At 37.3% G+C, this 18,213-nt stretch overlaps 2 protein-coding genes across 2 annotated transcripts; one reads left to right on the forward strand and one right to left on the reverse strand.

The window, feature by feature from the left end:
- The first annotated feature begins 2,589 nt into the window (after positions 1 to 2,589).
- On the forward strand, positions 2,590 to 7,199 carry LOC113677278 (uncharacterized). Its single transcript, XM_027194065.2, has 3 exons — positions 2,590 to 2,718; positions 4,231 to 4,487; positions 5,361 to 7,199. The coding sequence occupies exons 1-3, from the start codon at positions 2,676 to 2,678 to the stop codon at positions 6,285 to 6,287; spliced, it is 1,227 nt and encodes a 408-aa protein (XP_027049866.2). The 5' UTR covers positions 2,590 to 2,675; the 3' UTR covers positions 6,288 to 7,199.
- Positions 7,200 to 7,204: 5 nt separating this feature from the next.
- Positions 7,205 to 17,230, reverse strand: LOC113677281 (short transient receptor potential channel 4). The gene is made up of 7 exons (XM_027194073.2): positions 16,047 to 17,230; positions 11,790 to 12,580; positions 11,034 to 11,229; positions 9,939 to 10,124; positions 9,285 to 9,347; positions 8,683 to 8,895; positions 7,205 to 8,215 (listed from the first exon to the last, which is right to left on the reverse strand). Exons 1-7 carry the CDS (start codon positions 16,875 to 16,877, stop codon positions 8,165 to 8,167), a joined length of 2,331 nt encoding a protein of 776 aa, XP_027049874.2. The 5' UTR covers positions 16,878 to 17,230; the 3' UTR covers positions 7,205 to 8,164.
- Positions 17,231 to 18,213: the final 983 nt, after the last annotated feature.

An 18,213-nucleotide genomic window follows, 5' to 3' on the forward strand; every position in this document is an offset into this window, starting at 1 on the left:
CGACTCTATAATTTGGACACTAGTGTCCGATTTTATAATTTGGACATTAGTGCACGATTTTCTAGTTTGGACACTTCTGTTTGATTTATAACTTGGACACTAATGTCCAATTTTATAATGCGGAAAGTAGCGTTCGATATTATAATTTGGACAGAGGTGTCCGAATTTACAATTTGGACACTTTGGTCTGATTTTTAAATTTGAACATTAGTGTTCGATTTTATGATGTGGACTCTGGTGTCCGTTGTTAGACACTAATGTCTGATTTTAGACACGTTTCTTAAATATATACAAGAGAACGAAAACTTGTAGAAAAAAATTCACAAGAAAGAAAGATATTTACTTAACGGTGCATCGACGAAGCTGCTTCTAAAAAGTGAATGTAAACATTGATATACAGGCTTAAATTAATACAGAAATCAAAACAAACTCCCCTTTATTAATTACGTAACATTTTGGGACGATATGAAAGCATAAACATGTTCACAATACAACTAATCAAATAAATAGTAACAAGTAATTATCACGTAGTGGCGATACACAAACGGCAATCATGAAGTCTCGCGGGAACAGCTTGTGCTCACGGTGAATAAACGATACCAAGTCGCGAGACTCGACGGCACAATTGTACGAGGAATTTTTTACTGGAAATGAAGTCAAAAGCTACTTCTCCTCTCTCTGGGTTTTAAGGCTCTAATTATGCCACAGGTAGCCCAAGCTCGTACTATGACCCTCCGTGAATTTAGTGCATGTAAAAATGTGTACATCGCACAATGGGCAAACTGTAAGGATTTGAATGGGAAAGAACAGTCTCAACCGAAAGCTCGCTCTGAGTAAAAACAAACTAACCTCGCTGAAGTTGTTCCTTAAATATCTTGAAATTTCCTGGGTTGAGTTAGGGACGGTTAGCTCATCGGCTTTGATTATATGGAGGGAAAACTCAGAACTAGTTCAGATTTTTCTGAGCTGGCAAAAAAATCTTGTTCTCGACAAGAATAGAACTTTGATTTGGTTGTACTTTTTTTCTGTCAAGAATTTTACACGTGGCAAACACTTCCGGTCTTGCGCATTGATGCATCTCCATAAGTCATCAATAATCGGTGGTCCACCTTCTGTCAAATGTTGTTTGCGTAAAAACGCTTTTGGCTATTGAATCTTGCAAGTTTTCTGGGCAATTTAGCGCAAGTAGACAGAAAGAATATCATTTTCGCACAAAAATGAAGTATTTTCATTCCAATTTAAGCGAATTATGGGCTATTCACAAACGATTTTTATCCCTCATCTATTTTATTGCCAGCGTAAAACCCAAAGTAAATACTGTGAACGGTTTTGTGACGAAGATACGATTTCAACTCAATCAATGAGATCGAGTCGTGTAGCAATTGTACGGTTGATTAAACTGGAACTATAGACCCAATTCAACTTATCTGCTCTGGGAGGAGCTCATCCGTTTGGCTCATTGACAAACGTCTATTTGGCACCTGTACTTTATACAGTTTATAATAATGAAAGACACATTATTAGCGGAAATACAAGCTCAAAGGAGGTTAAATACAATTGAATCTGATGTCTGCTTTCAAGGACTTTATGCTCTGTTCTATTTTTAAAGCAAAGAGGAACACTTAAGATCACAGAATGGCAGAGAGTTATAGAATCAATTTTTCAGGCTCTTGCATATAATCAGAAGTTTATTCTGTGCACCTGTGATAAGTGTTTCTTTAAATGATCTGGTTATTGCAAAACAAAAGGAAAGTTCGAGGAACAAACACTGTTGGATGTTCATTCGGCTCTGATGTAAAGTGGAAATGGGAGCTTACTTTGGAAACTTCTCATCCGTTACTTAAACTTCCTGTGTTTTTCATGAAGACTTCATCTGGTCGATTGAACTTGATTGCAGGATTAAAAATGTCTGAAGTCTTACCACTGATAATCTGATCATAACATGATTACCAAGTGTGTCACCTGGTGTAATAAACTAACTGCACCATTTTTTCTACCAAGTCCCAAACCTATTTTACAAATACCCGGCTGTGTAACAAGGAAGTTACAGATTTTCCTCGATCAGCACAAATAAGTTCCCACTTCAACAACAACAAAGAAAAACAAAACAAAGCAGAACAAAACGAAGATAACATCCGGCAAAATGAAACGCTAAAAAATTTACTATCCTCAGTCTAGAATAAAAAAAATCCAATTTTAATACTTGAGCCACTATAGCGATAGATGTCTTAGCTGGGACAGATAGTCTGCATCCAAATATAGTAATATTATAATCTGACAGAATTAGTCAAAAGTCTCTGATATTATAGTGTACCGTAAGGTTGAACAAAAAAAACCGCAATCGTTTGTTCCCGGCAGAAATTTGACTCATCTTGAACGATAAAAATACATCCCTGAATCTTCACACCGCAAAATTGTTATGCTACTCTATTAGGGGCGTGAGCCTAACCAAGTGCATCGAAACTCGACTGATTGTTCAGTAATATGATCGTGTCTAATTATATCGCAGGTTCAACTTCCCTTGGAGGTTCTTGAACTTAGGGCTCCCAAATATCATAATACATTGTACTTCCTTGACCTAAATTTGGTCTGCAATCGAAAGCGAATTTTACCCTATTTAAGATCCGGTTCAGAGGGCATTAAGCCATTTCATCTTCCCTCTACTCTAAACAAAGATGGACGCTGAAAAGAAAGCTTTCTCCATCCCTAATGGAAAAGGTACGTAAGCATGTTCATAAACAGAGTAGTTGTTTCGCAGTTTAAACTCTTAAGATCCCACACTTAAGTTGGATCAAATTCCTGAGATAGATTTCTATGTATTTTCCGTTTCAAATCATCTTCGGGTGTTTTGCAAAAAAACATCAAGTTATCCTCGGCGTATAATTTAAATTGAAATGTATTTGCCATTATTCCACTTCATTCAGCTGTGATAATTATTTCGACGTCGAGGGCACTGCTGTGAAAATGTTTTTCCCTTACCTCCACGCATATCATATGTATAACTCTGATTTATAAAGTAACTCAGTTCTATGGTAAATACATGGCCAAGGTACCTAATAAAACTAGATTAGTCTTTTTTAGCATAAGTTTTCTTCCAAAAATGCTGGATGAATGATTTAGACTTCAACTATCTCGAGAGACGTATTTATATGAAAATCAGTTTATCATTGAGTCAATAATTGTTGACGGTGAATTTTCTAATTATCAACAAAAGGAGAGTTATTAGTAACTGGAGTAAGATTACTGAAAAAGTTTGGACCTGTTGGGAAATGCAAAATTGCCGATTACTTGTAATACAAAGTGCTGGACGAAAGGATTTTGCACGCCTTGTTGTTGTAGCCATAGATAACGAAAATATTATCGAATATTCTTCAGAGAGAACATGAATTGGCTTAGTAGAGCTATGAAAATTAAGGAGGTGGAATTTCTACAAATTTGGTTTTAATTTTGTGTGAGCATCACAACTGGACTTGTTCAATATCCTTAATTACACTATTACGTAGAATTGTAATTATTTGGAGACAAGGTAAAATTTACCATAAGCTTCATTCCCAAATATAGCAGTAATTAGTAAATGGTAATATCATTGAGTTAGGAAGAAAGATCTTGAATTGAAAAAAAGCAAGATTGAAAACACACAAAAATTAATCATCGAACTGGAGAAAGACATCCACTTCTTTCTCTGCTGGGGTGAATTTTTTTTTATATATATACCTCAAATACTGACCAACTCACGAGTCAGAAATCATTCAATATCAAACAGCAATTTGCAGATCCATATTTGAAAATAGCAATTATAAAAAAAACAGCTCCAAAAGTTCCTGTCTTCAATTCTCAAAGTCAAAACTCCTGACTTGCGTTCTTGCGGATTCGCAGAACTTCTGAATGTTTCTTCTAATGGCTTATAAGTTCTTTTTCTACTTTCCGATAACATAGTATTCTGAGAATAATTATTTAAGGTTCCACAAACAGCTACAACGTTTACCCAAATAATTTCCCCGTCGGTAATCATAGCCGAACGGGAAACCATTTTGTTTCTTTGAGACCCTTAAAGATGGATTGTTTTTGGAAGACAATTAATATCAAGAAGAATCCATAAAAAAATTAAAACCTTTTCGTCAGCTGTTCATGTTATTTCAGCAGTTATGGCGCCTTTGAAATTTTATGAATATCCGTTCCAATCTTTTCTTGTTTAAGTCTCATTTATTGTTGTCTTTGCCACGTGCACAGATCAGTATCCAAAGCAAACACGAAGAAAGCATTTTAAGAACAGGATGCATCTTTGGGAGTTTCTATTAGAACTCCTTGCAGACAAAAGATGTCAGTCATTGATTATGTGGACGAGACAGGAGAAGGGAGAATTCAGAATTATCAAGACAGAAGCTGTGGCAAAATTATGGGGCTTTGAAAATGGTAGACAAGGCATGACCTATGACAAACTTAGTCGAGCTTTGAGACAGTATTACACTGATGGAATTATTACGAAGGTAAGAATGAAAAATTGGAATGCCAAATGCCTACATTTCTTAAGAACTTTGCGCAGAGAAAGTTACAATGAATCTGAAATTAATCATCTATTCAAAACTCTTGTTTTGCCAAATTTTCTTTACGGCTTAGCTGTTTATGGTTCCCTCCACTGAACAAGGCTTCCTTGATCGATGTTTTAAACGTCAGTTCTGTTCTAAATATATCAATGTTAACAACCTTCTGGAAATACAAGACCGTAACATATTCAAGAAAGTATCTAACACTGTAAATTATCCTCTCCTGCCTTCTCTACCTAGAATCAAATCTACCCATTATAACCTTAGAAGGAATTCCTCTGAAAAACCCAAGATCAATACGGTCCGCTCTTTGAATATCTATGTAAATAGATTAGTCTTTAAATATAATTTAGCATTAGAATAGGGGATTTTTCTGCACCTTTCATACTTTGTATGCTTTAGATTTTTAACTTGTAACATAGCAAATATATTTCAATCCTATAAACGAATAAAGACATATTATCAAAATCCTACTTCGAAACTGGAAAACAATGGACGAGGAGTCATTCCGTGGATGTGTCAGTGCTAAAAGCCACTTCATCACGATCATTATTAATTCACTTATCATTTTCTCTGACGAATGGCTAGCGCTCGAAATATCAGCCTTAGAAACATTTTATGGTGGCCAATTTGCATTCTCAACTCAGTTGAAAAAACCAAATTCTCCTGTAATACCCGGCCGACGCGGCACCATGGTCTCTTCAGAAACATACCCTTCTTTATTCAAAGCTCTGTATGCTTAGATGCCTTTGTACATCGGCACATTGCACTTTGCTCATGTCACATTAGCATGAACGTTGCTAACTTTTTTTCCAGGTTAGGGGGCAAAAGACGACTTACAAGTTTGACAAACTTCCGTATAATTACCTCCCCGGCGTAACAAGACGCTGTAAAAGGGTGTTCCGTGCAAGGAAAGTTTCTCCTCGAGCAGAAAACGAGATAAAACCTGATTCACATGGAGAAGACACACCAGAATCTCCCACAGCAAATACTGTACAACGAATGGCGTCTCCCCATGTCATATCTTACTGCAACTTCTGGGAAACATTCCATAGTTCTAACCCCGCAATCATCTTGCTGAATCCAAAATCATCCCATCTCAATTTATCTCCGTGTATTGAAGAGGACTCTGGATCACACAAGATTGAGATCCCACGGCCAGTCATCTACCCAAAGCAACCTCCGATTCCGAAATTATCGCCATCCAGTTCACCGCGAAACATCGTGGGGCAAAATGGACCAGGTTATGTTGCTCTGTCAGTAATTTGTCCCGAAACTTTTCCAGTTCAGGAGACCGGCTTCATTGCACCTCGGAACACTGGAGATGGGAGTGAGTCTCGCCCTATCTTGTTGTCGCCCTGCATTCCGACTCTAGGATCAAACCGTAAATTGACACATCCACACATTTTGGGAAAACCTTTACCACATAAAGGCAAGTCTTTGGTCATTTCCCCAAGGCAGCATCTCGTCCCGAATCCATCACGTATCAGCTCATCTGCCATTGAGGAGCAAAGAGCAACAAGCGTCTCTTCAACGTTTACAGCATGTCCTCTTTTCCCCTCGCCTTACTTCCAAAACGTCATACGTCCGACTGATGTCTACACTCAGGTCAATAAAGCTCCATATCAGCCCCCAGTATATCCTGTATCTGTTTTATATGATCAACATCCAATAATAACTAATGTGACCGGAAATTACTTAGCACATCCAGCACCAAAACCTAATCAAAAAAATTTTTATTGAAGAACCGATGGTTACCACAAATACCTTTGACCCAGATAAAAATTTAATTTTTTTTTATCAAGAACATTCGTGGTATCCATTGAAAATATAAAAATTTTGAAAAATAACTATACATTGAAAATAGAAAACATAATCATACGAAGTAATTTCTTCAACAAAGAATAAGTCTAACTTGGCTTGTCATATGAAATGTTATCTCAAATCAGTTTTGTGCAACTGATATAAAATTTCATATGAGGTGTCCAAGTTACAACTGATAGGATATAGGATTTATGGAACTAAATCTTATTGTTAATAAGGTTTGCGAGCACTTTCCGTATGTCACTTTTCGCATATCACCCAGACATCATTAAAATAAAAATAACTATGTTAATTTTAACATGCTGGGTTCTTTTAAACATTTACATTTGCAAAAGGCTCTAATATTTTTGCCCATATATGGTATAGTAAACTCTCTTTTGATTTGGGGTAAATTTGTAAGCACTTTGGGCCCTATCTTGTCTCTTTTTATTCCGTTTAATTCATAAGTTTAAAGCTTTTAGGACTTCCTTTCAATCTCCCAACATTGTACAAACTTTAAAGGGGGATTTTTGACTTACATTTGTGATCTTCGTTTGAAACGCTTTTTGTACGTCGCCCTATGTGCAGTAAATACCAGAAGCTTTTTCCTCTGCTGCTTTTGTTAAGTACTTAAAACGAGGTCGCCATGTCAATGCAGGGGACAAAGTAACATTTGAAGGTCAGAGACTTCAGTTTCGAGAAGTAACGCCAACGAAAAGCCTTTAAGATGTCACGCTTTAGTGTCCAGCGGTTATCTCTGGCCTTCATTTAACTGCCGTTGTGGGCGCATTTGTTCACTATTGAAGCATTCACACCAGTTTAACTTACGTGCGTCAATAAAAGACAAATATAATTACTATTTTGCTATGAGAATGAGTGTATTTATGTACAAAAGAAAAAATGTCAGCGTGGACATCTTTCTTATCAAAAAGTTACACAGTAACAAGGTTAGCTAACCATTCCGTCTCTATTTTCAAACAATTTCTACAATGCAAAGTTTCAAAACGCTACATTACCTACAAAAATATGCTATAACATTGACCTTACTTCCAAACTACGAACAACTACAAAATTGAACTGCGCTTTGGAGAAATTACTATTTGTCAGCTGAATTCCTGGCTTAATGTAGATCTTCAATTTAAAACTATCGGGCAAGCTTTTTGCAATATCCTTAATTTTTACTTAATCGGTATCATTATCGATACTTGGCCATTTCTCCAGTTTTTAATATTAGATTAGCTGAAGAAACTTGAAAAAAAAAAGATGGTAAGCACAATCAGGATCTCATTACACGAATCTCCCCGGGATGTCAGGCAACCTTTCCCGTCCCGTTGCGTGAAATTTCAAACGGAGAAAAAACGAGCTCGCCAACAGGCCTTCTTAAATAGAACTGCAAGACGCGCGTTTGTCCACTCGCGGGAAGTTCTGAGACGGATCGTAGGAGTTGGGAAAAGGTTGCCTAAGAATCTGCCATCAGTGCTAGATCCCTTACAGACCTTCCACGTTGCTCAAGACCTCATATTTTTGAAGAAATGCTGGTGCTGAAGCGCTAATGATTAAGGCATGCTCACACACGCTAGAGAGAGAGAAACACTTTGCGATAGCGCGCCAGAGAATAATTCCACACAAGGAGTGAACAGATATTTTGCCACCCAGAGAATTTCTTGTTGCCTTCACACACCAACTTCATGTAATATTTCATTCAATATTTCAGTTCACCGTTTCGTTCATCAAAGAATTTCACTGTAAGTTGTAATTTTAAGTAGCTAGATGTATTTTAGAAATATAACCAAATGTTTCTTTATCAGTGATCATGATTAAAGCTGTACGTGATTATGATTTCCATTGGCCGCGGAGGACTCTCCCGTCTGCAAAGAAGAGCAATTATAATTAACTAAAGCCTTTCTTTGTTGTATTTTGCCAGCCAATTTCCCAAGTATGAACCTTTTTTGTCATGAGGACTGGTGTTATTCTTTATCTCAAAAGACCCAGCATTTCTTCGAGTTGAATTTACGTGCAGGCGATGTCTGCATTCGGTGCTTTTAAGATGTGTTTTACAATTTTCCTGATTCAGTTGTGTAGCATAAATATAACGAACAGAACGTCACATGCTCTTTACGAATTTCATCTTCTAGTGCTGACAATATTCCTCACGAGTACGCGATTCAAACGATTGAGAAATATTATGAAATTCCAAGATAACATTCTTCCACGCCGGCCATCCGATACCGTCCATTTGAGAGATATGAAATCAATAAATTGACTTACAGTCTACATCAACCAGTTACGTACACACATTGCACTATGTAACCTCTGACAGCTCATTGTTATTTACCTGTAAATGACCCTCGTCTGACAACTGATGTCGATCTCGATCTTTCCTTTGTTTATTTGTTTTTAGGATATTCCTTATTTCGCTCAACATGTCAGAAACCTGGTCCCTAACTGTTGCCATGGCAGCCAGGTGATCGGGAATGGCATTCTCTGTAGTGGTTTTCTGACGTCTTCGCCGGGCCCAATAACGTCTGATAAGCTCTCGGACAACATTCTTGAAAATGAAAGCATATTGGAAATCAGCTAGACTAAGATATTTTTCGCCACCTTTTGTTCTTTGAACAACCTAACATTGCCATTTATGCAGTTGGTTCTCAGAATTTGCTGTTTCAAAAGGGCTATGCTGATATGCCGTTTCCACTCTATTTATCCATGTTGATGAGACTTCAAGTTCCCTCCGTTTCCGTTACTCTTGTTTTCCTTCCCATGATTACTTTCAAGCATAATTCCACTCTACAATCGAATTCGAGGCTCTCACCTTATCGTATTCTCTCTAGATAAGTGTCGTATTTGCGAGCACTAAATAAAACGTAAGGGAGCTTTTTCGGTTAAAAAACTGCATACGGTCATAATATATATAATTCATTTTAAAGCCGTGGGCACCTGATAGTTTTGTTTCTTTTGTTCAATATCCATGTTGCTTTCATGGTAAACACGAAATTGTTCCTGTATGTGCAAGAAAACGTTAATGATTAATAAACAAATAATAACCAAATGATTAGATAACCACAATATTTCACTGAGATGCAAATTGACGTGGGAGTTCTGAAGAATATGTTATCGTAGTCAAGACTCAAGACTTTTGTTTTTGCTTCATTTCGCCCTGTGATTGGTCCAGAAAAAAGTTTGCGTCATCCTCTCAACCAATCAGACGCAACACGGGCACCAATCGTGGCTCGGTCAGCCGCATTTTCCCGAGCTTTTGGTGGTTTTCCATTTTTTACGAAGAGTTTCATTGGCAAATGATAATGTTATTCTTTGTTATGATCAGCTGTAGTATTTACTTTGGTTTCGTTTTTTTCGACTGTCAATTAAAGAGTGTTGTAATGGGCAAATTTTAGTGAAAAACATCTTGAGTTGAGCCTAAACTTATATCTAAGCTGCCGTTAAGTAAACGTTTAGGCATAGCTAGTGCCTCGGTCAGAATATTTACAGATGAATATAGAACGAAAAAAAAGCGTGCTTTGTGTACAAAAATTTAAATTAATTCCGAAGGCCAATGTCTCAGTCTGTGAATGAAATAAAATTAATACTTACGTTGGTGCAACAAGGCAATCTCCTAGGAACTCCAAAGCATCTGTTTGTTAGTTTACAAGCCCAACGCACAATACTCTTCGGAGAAGGTATGAGATTAAGAGGGGGAGGGAGAGTAGCAACTCCATCTCCGATGTAATCAGCCCATAGTTGGGCGCGAGCAAACTTATATTCTGTCTCAATGTTGTCCTAAGAGAAATAGAGGAAAACAAAAAAAGCGAGAGAAGTCTGGGTTTGAGACTAATTTGCTGCAATCAATGGCGAGTTGATATGCACAAGAAAGGTGTTTGTTAATTGAATGACAAGGGATCTGAAAATTTGTCAGTTAAATGAGCAGGTGAAAAATGAGTGCCCACTTCTATTATTTACTAACATATTAAAAATTTCCTCTGGAAGACAGCTATTTCCGTCAGCCATTGAGAAAGTTTATTTTAGAGACAGCCTTTTTTCCAAGATCATAAAGCATTTGTTTGCAAGTGACGTTGTCATGTTTACTCAGATTGATGACATTTGATAAGAAATTTGCTGTAAAGATATAAATTTTTATACAAATTTTAATCGATTGGTTGAAAAAAAACCAGGTCAACGAATGTTAATATGACTTTCCCCAGATCCCTTGAAATCTTTACTGTCTTTTGAGCAAATCACTGAAGAGAGTCTCAATGAGTTTTACTGTTAGCCTTAAATCGGCAGAAAAAGTTAGCCGTTAGGTGTAAAAAATTGACAAATTTTAACCGTGCAATAGAAAAAAAAGTTCACCATAAATAAATTTTCTGTACACGTTATGCAATTTTAAAAGTGTCAAAATCTTAGACTTTCATGTGTCTTTTCTTGTGGCCAATGAAGGAAAATATGAAATTACTCTATGTCAAAAGCGAGCAAGTGACTGTGTTTTAGAATATTGATTATTAATAACTAACTTTTCGAAATGATTGAAATTTTGTTAAATATTTCTGTAAACCGTAATAGAAAGAAATTAATTGTTAGCAGTAACGGGCAAAATTTTAACCGTTAGCCGTAAAAGCCATCACCACATCGAGACTCTCCTGGGAGAACACGTTCTTATTCTATGCATTCTACCAACAACGGTTTAAATACCTCCACTCGTTGATATGAGTTGCTCATCATTGCAATCAACATGTTTAAAAGAACAATGAGCGATGCTGCATGATAGAGCGTGAATAAAAAGGCGCTCCAAATCTGAATCAAACTTTGATCTTTGAACACCTGAAGACTATCAAGTGTTACCATATCTAGACTCGCCCACATCATTGTCACCATAGTTGTCATCAGACTGAAAGGTAAACAATATACATATTACACGAATAAAGGGGTGAGCTTCGAAAGAAACTGTGGTGCTGCGCACGCGTCGGTGGGAGAGTATAACAGGGTAATTTGGTTCTATCAGCAGAGTTGATAACGTAAATTGGCCGCCGTAAAGATTTCAAAGCTGACGTTTTGAGTATTAGCCCTTTTTCAGAGCTTTAAGTCCCCCCTTCCCCCTCGCTCACCTATGAGCCCTTTCTTCCTAGTCATATAGCGTGACGTTATACCATCATGTTACTCTCAATAGAAGTTGATGATATAGCACGGTTCAAGAATTTGTTCACCATTTGTGGCACACTGTTTATCAACATATTTTAGTCGCCTGAAATCAGCTGTGTTCACGTAAAAGCCTCCTTCCATCCCCTTCACCCATTATGCAATTATATAAAAAAAAATTTAAAAACTTTTGTCTCTTTCATACATATATATATAACTAGATTCCATGATATCTTGAGTGGTTCAGATATATCATCACAGAAGGGTATCAGTAACACACTCGGCGCCATCAAACCGTAGCGACTCGCTTACCTGTGATATCCTTTGCTTATCAGACTTTGTATGACATCTGTGGTATTTCTTTCAGGCCTCTCCTGGCCGTACGCTTCAAATGAAGACGAGTACAACATAGTCATGCTGACAGAAAACGATATCAACATTACTACACTGATGAATGCAAATTGAAATATCACTCGCACCATGCGACTAAGGCTAAGTTGAAGAAGTCCGAGGTACCGGCTGATTTGACACAGGTATACCAAGCGAAAAAAGCTAGCAATCACACCAAGAGCGTATAAGCCGTCCGCTCCACTCAAAAGGAAGTGGTCTGCTGTGTCGTCCAAGATGGTGTAACGACCAATAATCGCTCGCACAAACCATCCTATGTAGGCTCCGAGAATTAAAACAATCATTCCGATGTCCATCCAGTTCCATCCACTGGACAGGTATCTTAAGACGCCATCGTGCCACACTTGTTTACACTCTCCCCAAGCTATTCCGAGAATCCACATGAGGATGATCCACTCCAGTAGTGATGGTACTTTACCGAAGCGTATATTAAATTGTTCGTGAGAAGATGCCGCAAGAAGAGAGAGAAATATCACAAAAGATGTAGTGTGGTTGACGAACTTAATAAAGGGTCTTTTGATTTTACGGCTTATTCGTAAGAAGGGAAAGAAGAAATACATAAAAGCCATCATTGGATAGATCAGCACTTGGAATAGAACGTAAAGTATTCTAAAAGCGATGCTCTGAGTCCGCCATGGAACACCTCTGAAGACGCAGCTCATGACAAGATGCTGACAGAATGGATGTGCTACGAACTGAAAAATAACATTAAGTGTAAATCAAGGAGATTGAGATTTCTGCCATTATTCAGTAGGGAAGGGCTGGCCCTTCTTGCCCTGAGCCTTGTGGAGAACATATTTTAGTGACACGTCACAAACACAGCGGTCAAACGTCGCGCATGTGCGAGGGAGGGAATCAATTTTGGCCGTCCGCGCGTCAATTTCCTGCGCAACTTTTGAAGAGAAAACGTAGTAACAAAACCACAGCTGTCTCGCAAAATAAGCGAAAGAAAATAAGAAATTTCTATCGTAAGAAATCTGTAAAAGGAAACAATAGCAGAGAAGGAGAGTAGAGGGCATACTGTTGATTTGCCATTCTGTATGAACTTTATCAAAAAGTGGCTTGGGTGGTTGTCTGTCAGTCGCATAAGACAACTTGGTTCTGATAGCCCGAAAGCACACCACCTAGTCATTACAAAGTTCGCATGTGTGCAAACATTTAGCGGTGCGTTCATGCCTCCCACTTCGGTTAATTAACTGTAAGCTTCGCGATAGAGAGCACTAACTCACGTAACGTCCCTTCTTTTCAGCATAAAAAAATTCTGACCTTTGAAGCAGATAAACCAGTCTTATCCCCTCTAAAGAGGGCCCGACGGCACAGAAACATAAACCCGAAATACTTTACTTTAGCTAATCCTAAATGAAAATTAAAAAAACAACAAACTACAAACGCAAAGGCTTTCTTATTTGTCATTTTTTTTTCCAAGCGGAGGTTAAACGTATTCTTATCAAACGGAATTAGACAAAACACCGGGCGCGTTGGCGATGTTATCTCAGGAAAATAAGTGGTTACCGGTACGATCAGCTGGATATCACGAATACAAATGAGCGACTTGGCAGGAGAAGAGTATAATTTAAGAACTAGCTTATAAATTAAGGTTTTGTTTGAAGTTTGGTCGAAGTTACTGATAAAACAGATTGTGGTGTTCGAGTGGCGAACTTTACCGGCCATATTGAAAGAAGAGATCACATAATTGCACAACCTCTTTCTTATAATATCAACGTGCGACAGAAGCAAAATTGATTCATGGAAATAAAACTTCCTGTAAAATTTATCACGTTTATGGTAAAAAAGCTGATTAGCTACTTTACATCGCGAGATATACAAGTCATCCCTGATCATGCATAAAATGCAAGATTGTGACTAAAAATTGACGGAATGTTTCCACTTTTTGCCCTGAGGCAATATCGTAAAGATTAGCCTCCATTTGAAGAGCACCACTCTCTGTAACCGTATACATGCTTTCATTGGAAGTGGGCAGATGTCTATGTGCACGAGGGTGATTTGCCTAAAGTAACAGCGACGTTGATGGCGAGTTTATTTTGTTTGTGTTTGCAAATGCAGAAAATACTCGAGAAAACTAGAAATTCAAAAGTAAATCAAGAGAGAAAGAAAAAAGCGGAATCATTTCATCTCCTCTATGACAAATCGATAAAGGATATTGTAAATTTTTATTTTGAAAAGCAAACAGTGGACAGAGTAAACATTGTTCTTAAGAGCAAATAAAAAAAAGGCTTTTCGGATGAATTGGTTAGGAAATTGCAAATGCTAGTCTCATTCATAAAAGAGGTTCCGTTATAAAACTCAAATTTCTCGTAGAAACGAACAATTTAATGTGTGGTTTGTGTAATTTTGACAGCTTCACGGGAATCTATTTCGATGGTAATAAGTCCGAAAATGAATAAAATACAACCAGCGCAGGATTGAAATATCAGTCCAAGCACTCCGCCAGGGTTAAAGATAAAAAAAGGATTAGTTATGTGTTATTTTTACAATTTCAGTACATTTGATGAATTAACACTAAATTCTTAGTAATCTCAGATCAAAATAAATTTATCAAAATAGATATTGCCCTTTTTAAATATATATATATATATATATATATATGACAAGTTTAATTCAAGATTTTGACGGAAACGATCTTGAGATTATCTTAAAACGCAATGAAAACCATAATCTGATATTAGTAAAACACACTTATATTCCTTTCAAGCATAGAAGCAACATTTGAAACATGTTTACCAAAGAGCACATAAATATTAATGGTTTTCATAATTATGATTCACCCGTTTCGAAATTTACCCCCGCTGCTGTTGCGGTTTCTCCGCTTCCGTTGCAACAAATTTTCCTCGCAGCGTTGCTAAGATTCAGCGGTAATTAACAAGTTCGGTTCGCTAAAAAGGGATTTACTAAGCCACAAGTGAGTAATTCTAATTTCCCTTTGAAAAAGAATATGTTTTTTTGACGTTAATACAGACAAGAAAAAAAATTACAATTATTCATGTCTTGACTCTTTTCATTATATATGGTGCGTAGAATCAATTTAGTCGAATCTTACAATGGTGGGACACCTGCTTCTTGCCTTTTGATTGATAATATACCGCATCGCTAGTTTTATTTAACAGGTCGTAAGCGAACATAATTTCAAACAAGAATATGTAGCGTGAAATCAAAGATTCTGTATCCATAGCTTCTTGTTCTAACTTGTCTTGGCGAATTCCTGCCTCAGTGAACTTTGTTCTAAGTTGCGCTTAGCGGCTAACTTAAATTTGAATTTCGTAAAATTTTTTATGCGTATACCGTAAAGCATTTACTAAATACTAATTTAGGTTAACACTTAACTTGCACTGTACAAATAGTCTTAATTTCATATTTTAAGACGTTTTCTTTCGGCGAGTCAGTATTTGCGTCTATTTTCCTTCTCTATTTATTTTGACAGTAAATTCTGTCTTAGCAATTTCAACAAGTTTAAATCGAATCTTCTTGCCAAGAAAATGTAACGGGAATCGTCTTTAGGTGACTTTACTTTGTTTAATAACTTTTGCTTTCCTGCTGTTCCAAGCTGAATGCACAAAACATTTCCAAAAGAAGTAAAATTAAACATGTTTTTTTCAGTTCCCTTGGCTTTGTACAATGGCGGTTAATGGAAATCCGGCGTTATTCGAAAGGTTTCCTTTCGATGTGTCAGGTATAAGGTGTGCGCAAAGATATTAAACACATTAAGAAAGAGATCTTTTTGCGTTCAATTTGTCATGATTCCTTTAAATTTTGCCAAGAACAGAACTAGCAATTGCTGTATGCAAATTTACTCTTTAGAAAATTGCCTCGCTTGTCAAGAGCGGAGACGTTTACGATTTTTTTCTCTTTCTGTATTATAAACCAAAGTTGGATTCAGCATCAAAAATCCAAAACAAAACAAAAAACGTGCAAAATCTGCTCTGGTACTGAAAATATAATTTGTTGCCGTTTGGTAATGCGATGACATATGCCCACCTCCTAGTAACCGGTTTAATATCGCCAAGATAAAAACAGACTTGGCAAACATTAAGATTTATTGAAATAAATACATAGCTTCGTCAGTCTTCTCCATAAAGTACCTGTTTCGTAAATACTCATTCTCGATTAGATGTAATTTGATTACATCAATTCTGTAGCACCTACCTCTTTTTGACCGTATGCAATAGCGCTATGTACTAAACCCAACGATTCCTCGCAGAACTCTCCTTTCGAGGCCTCGCTTCCGGGGAAATTTAAAACGGTGGTCTGTTCCTTAGAGGTTTTACATTCGTCCAAAAGTCCCAAAGCAAATTGGCCACATTGAAGCGACAGAGCCAGATAATCTTTTTCAAATTCATCTTCTTGCTTGGCGGATGATTTTAAATCCTTACTGAGTTTGAAAGCGGTCAGAAATGGATCTGTTCCTGTTAAAGAGATCCACATTGGATTCGCCATAGCTCTATAAATGTCCAGTCTTTTTTGTGACTGCCTGAAATAGTCTTCTTGGCAGCGGTCACACTCGCAGAGTATATCGTGAGGTTTTTCCAAATTAAAACCTTTAGAAATAAACAATTTCAAAACATTATAGTTCCCTAAGTGCGCGGCGACCACAAGCGGCAGAAAATTAACCGGCGTTTTTCTGGTTTGCGTCGCTTCAGAGGACACGGAATTATCGTATAATTCTTCCAAATTAAACAACTGCAGATAGTGATCGATAAGAACCTCGACAACCTCGAGGTTTTCCTCTTGAACTGCCCTTAACAACGATTCTTCCAATTTACTTTCATGGTTAACCATAAAGCCATTTGTTTCTTTCGGCTCGTTAACTTTATGTGATAACGATCTAACGCTTGGACGATTTTGTTCAGGCGCCGTCATCGTTTTTACTTCAAGTTCGACCATTGGAACGCCTTCGAAAAACGCTTCTTGGCCTTCCATCCGTGGATCAGTGAGCCACAAAGGGCGAACAAAACCATCACTACTGTTTTCAGTCATGGCTGAACGCGACGCGCAATGCTTCCGAGAGGTACCATTTCACTGTGCTTCCATCCGCTCATGACAACGTCACCGACCACGCAACGCAATGCAACGCAGGCGAATATATGCAATCGTATTGCACTACGGAAATCGGATTCAAGCCAGCGACATTTCGGTCCAGCCGTTTTTGTTTTGGTTATTTTTCCTTCTTCTTCTTCCTTGCAGCAATGTCAGCGTAAGGGTAGTAGATTATGAATATGAAATATGGAATTATGGAGGTATTGACATCCGATCGTGGATGATTATTCCGTCAAGTGTCGAGCGGACGAACATTAATACTTGAAGTGTGAGTCTATAAAAACATTCTGTTCAAAATCGTATGTTTGACGACTGATTAGTAATCGACAATGTTTGAGGTACATTTAATTTGCTGCATTCCTAATAAGGAGTAATACTCTTTCATTGGCCGAGAATGAACTTAATGGCTTCTCGTCGTTTCGTGAAGTAATCACGTTAAATTATTCCCCTCCCAGATATGTCAATGTGTTGAAGAGGCATCGACCCTTTGAATTCCTTGCACGATCAAATGGTAACAATCCAACAAAACGAATGTCGTGCTTCTGAGCGTACTAATTTTTTAAAAAATTATTATTCTTTCATTCTCAAATTGCCAGAGGGAAAGAAGCTTTTGGAATTTGAAAGATCAAACGACCCAAAAAATATTTAAATCAATCATGTCTTGATAGTGTCTACAATGTATGGCTACCGCAGGTGCAGGTGTCATCTTGACTTAAAGGGCATCTATCACGATTAGATCCGGTTAATCATAGATCAATATCGGGTTTTTCTGGATCCGTGCTTAAGTCGAAAGAGGATGTGTTATCTTTATCTTGCCACGGTGTAAAAGACTCGATGGCTCCAAAATTTGACAAAACCTTCGTTTTACGGCACCGATATTGGTTTCCAACTGATGCCTTTAGATGCGTGATTTCGGATTGCACCAACAAAACTTAATTTCACAGAGGGCAAACATCGTCCATAATGAATACATTTAAACTGACTGGATGCGTGATTAATTCATGAATCGCGTCATTTTATCGGTAAAATCCAAATTAGCATCAGAAGCAACATTTTTAACCTTGAAAAATGATTAAAGCGCCTGAGCTTGTTTTTCTTCTGTAATTTTCAATTTTAAAAGAGAATTCATTAGTAAAAGAAAAAGCATTTGTATGACATAATTTATACAGAAAATTGGGACGATAGACCTGTCATTGAATAGTAAGTGGCTGACAAACACTTTTCCTTTTTCCTTGGTAGGAGATGTGAAGGATATAATTTCAATTGCAAACATCAT

The sequence above is a fragment of the Pocillopora damicornis genome, chromosome 5 (assembly GCF_964200805.1).
Source record: "Pocillopora damicornis chromosome 5, jaPocDami1.2, whole genome shotgun sequence".
NCBI classification, from domain to species: domain Eukaryota; kingdom Metazoa; phylum Cnidaria; class Anthozoa; order Scleractinia; family Pocilloporidae; genus Pocillopora; species Pocillopora damicornis.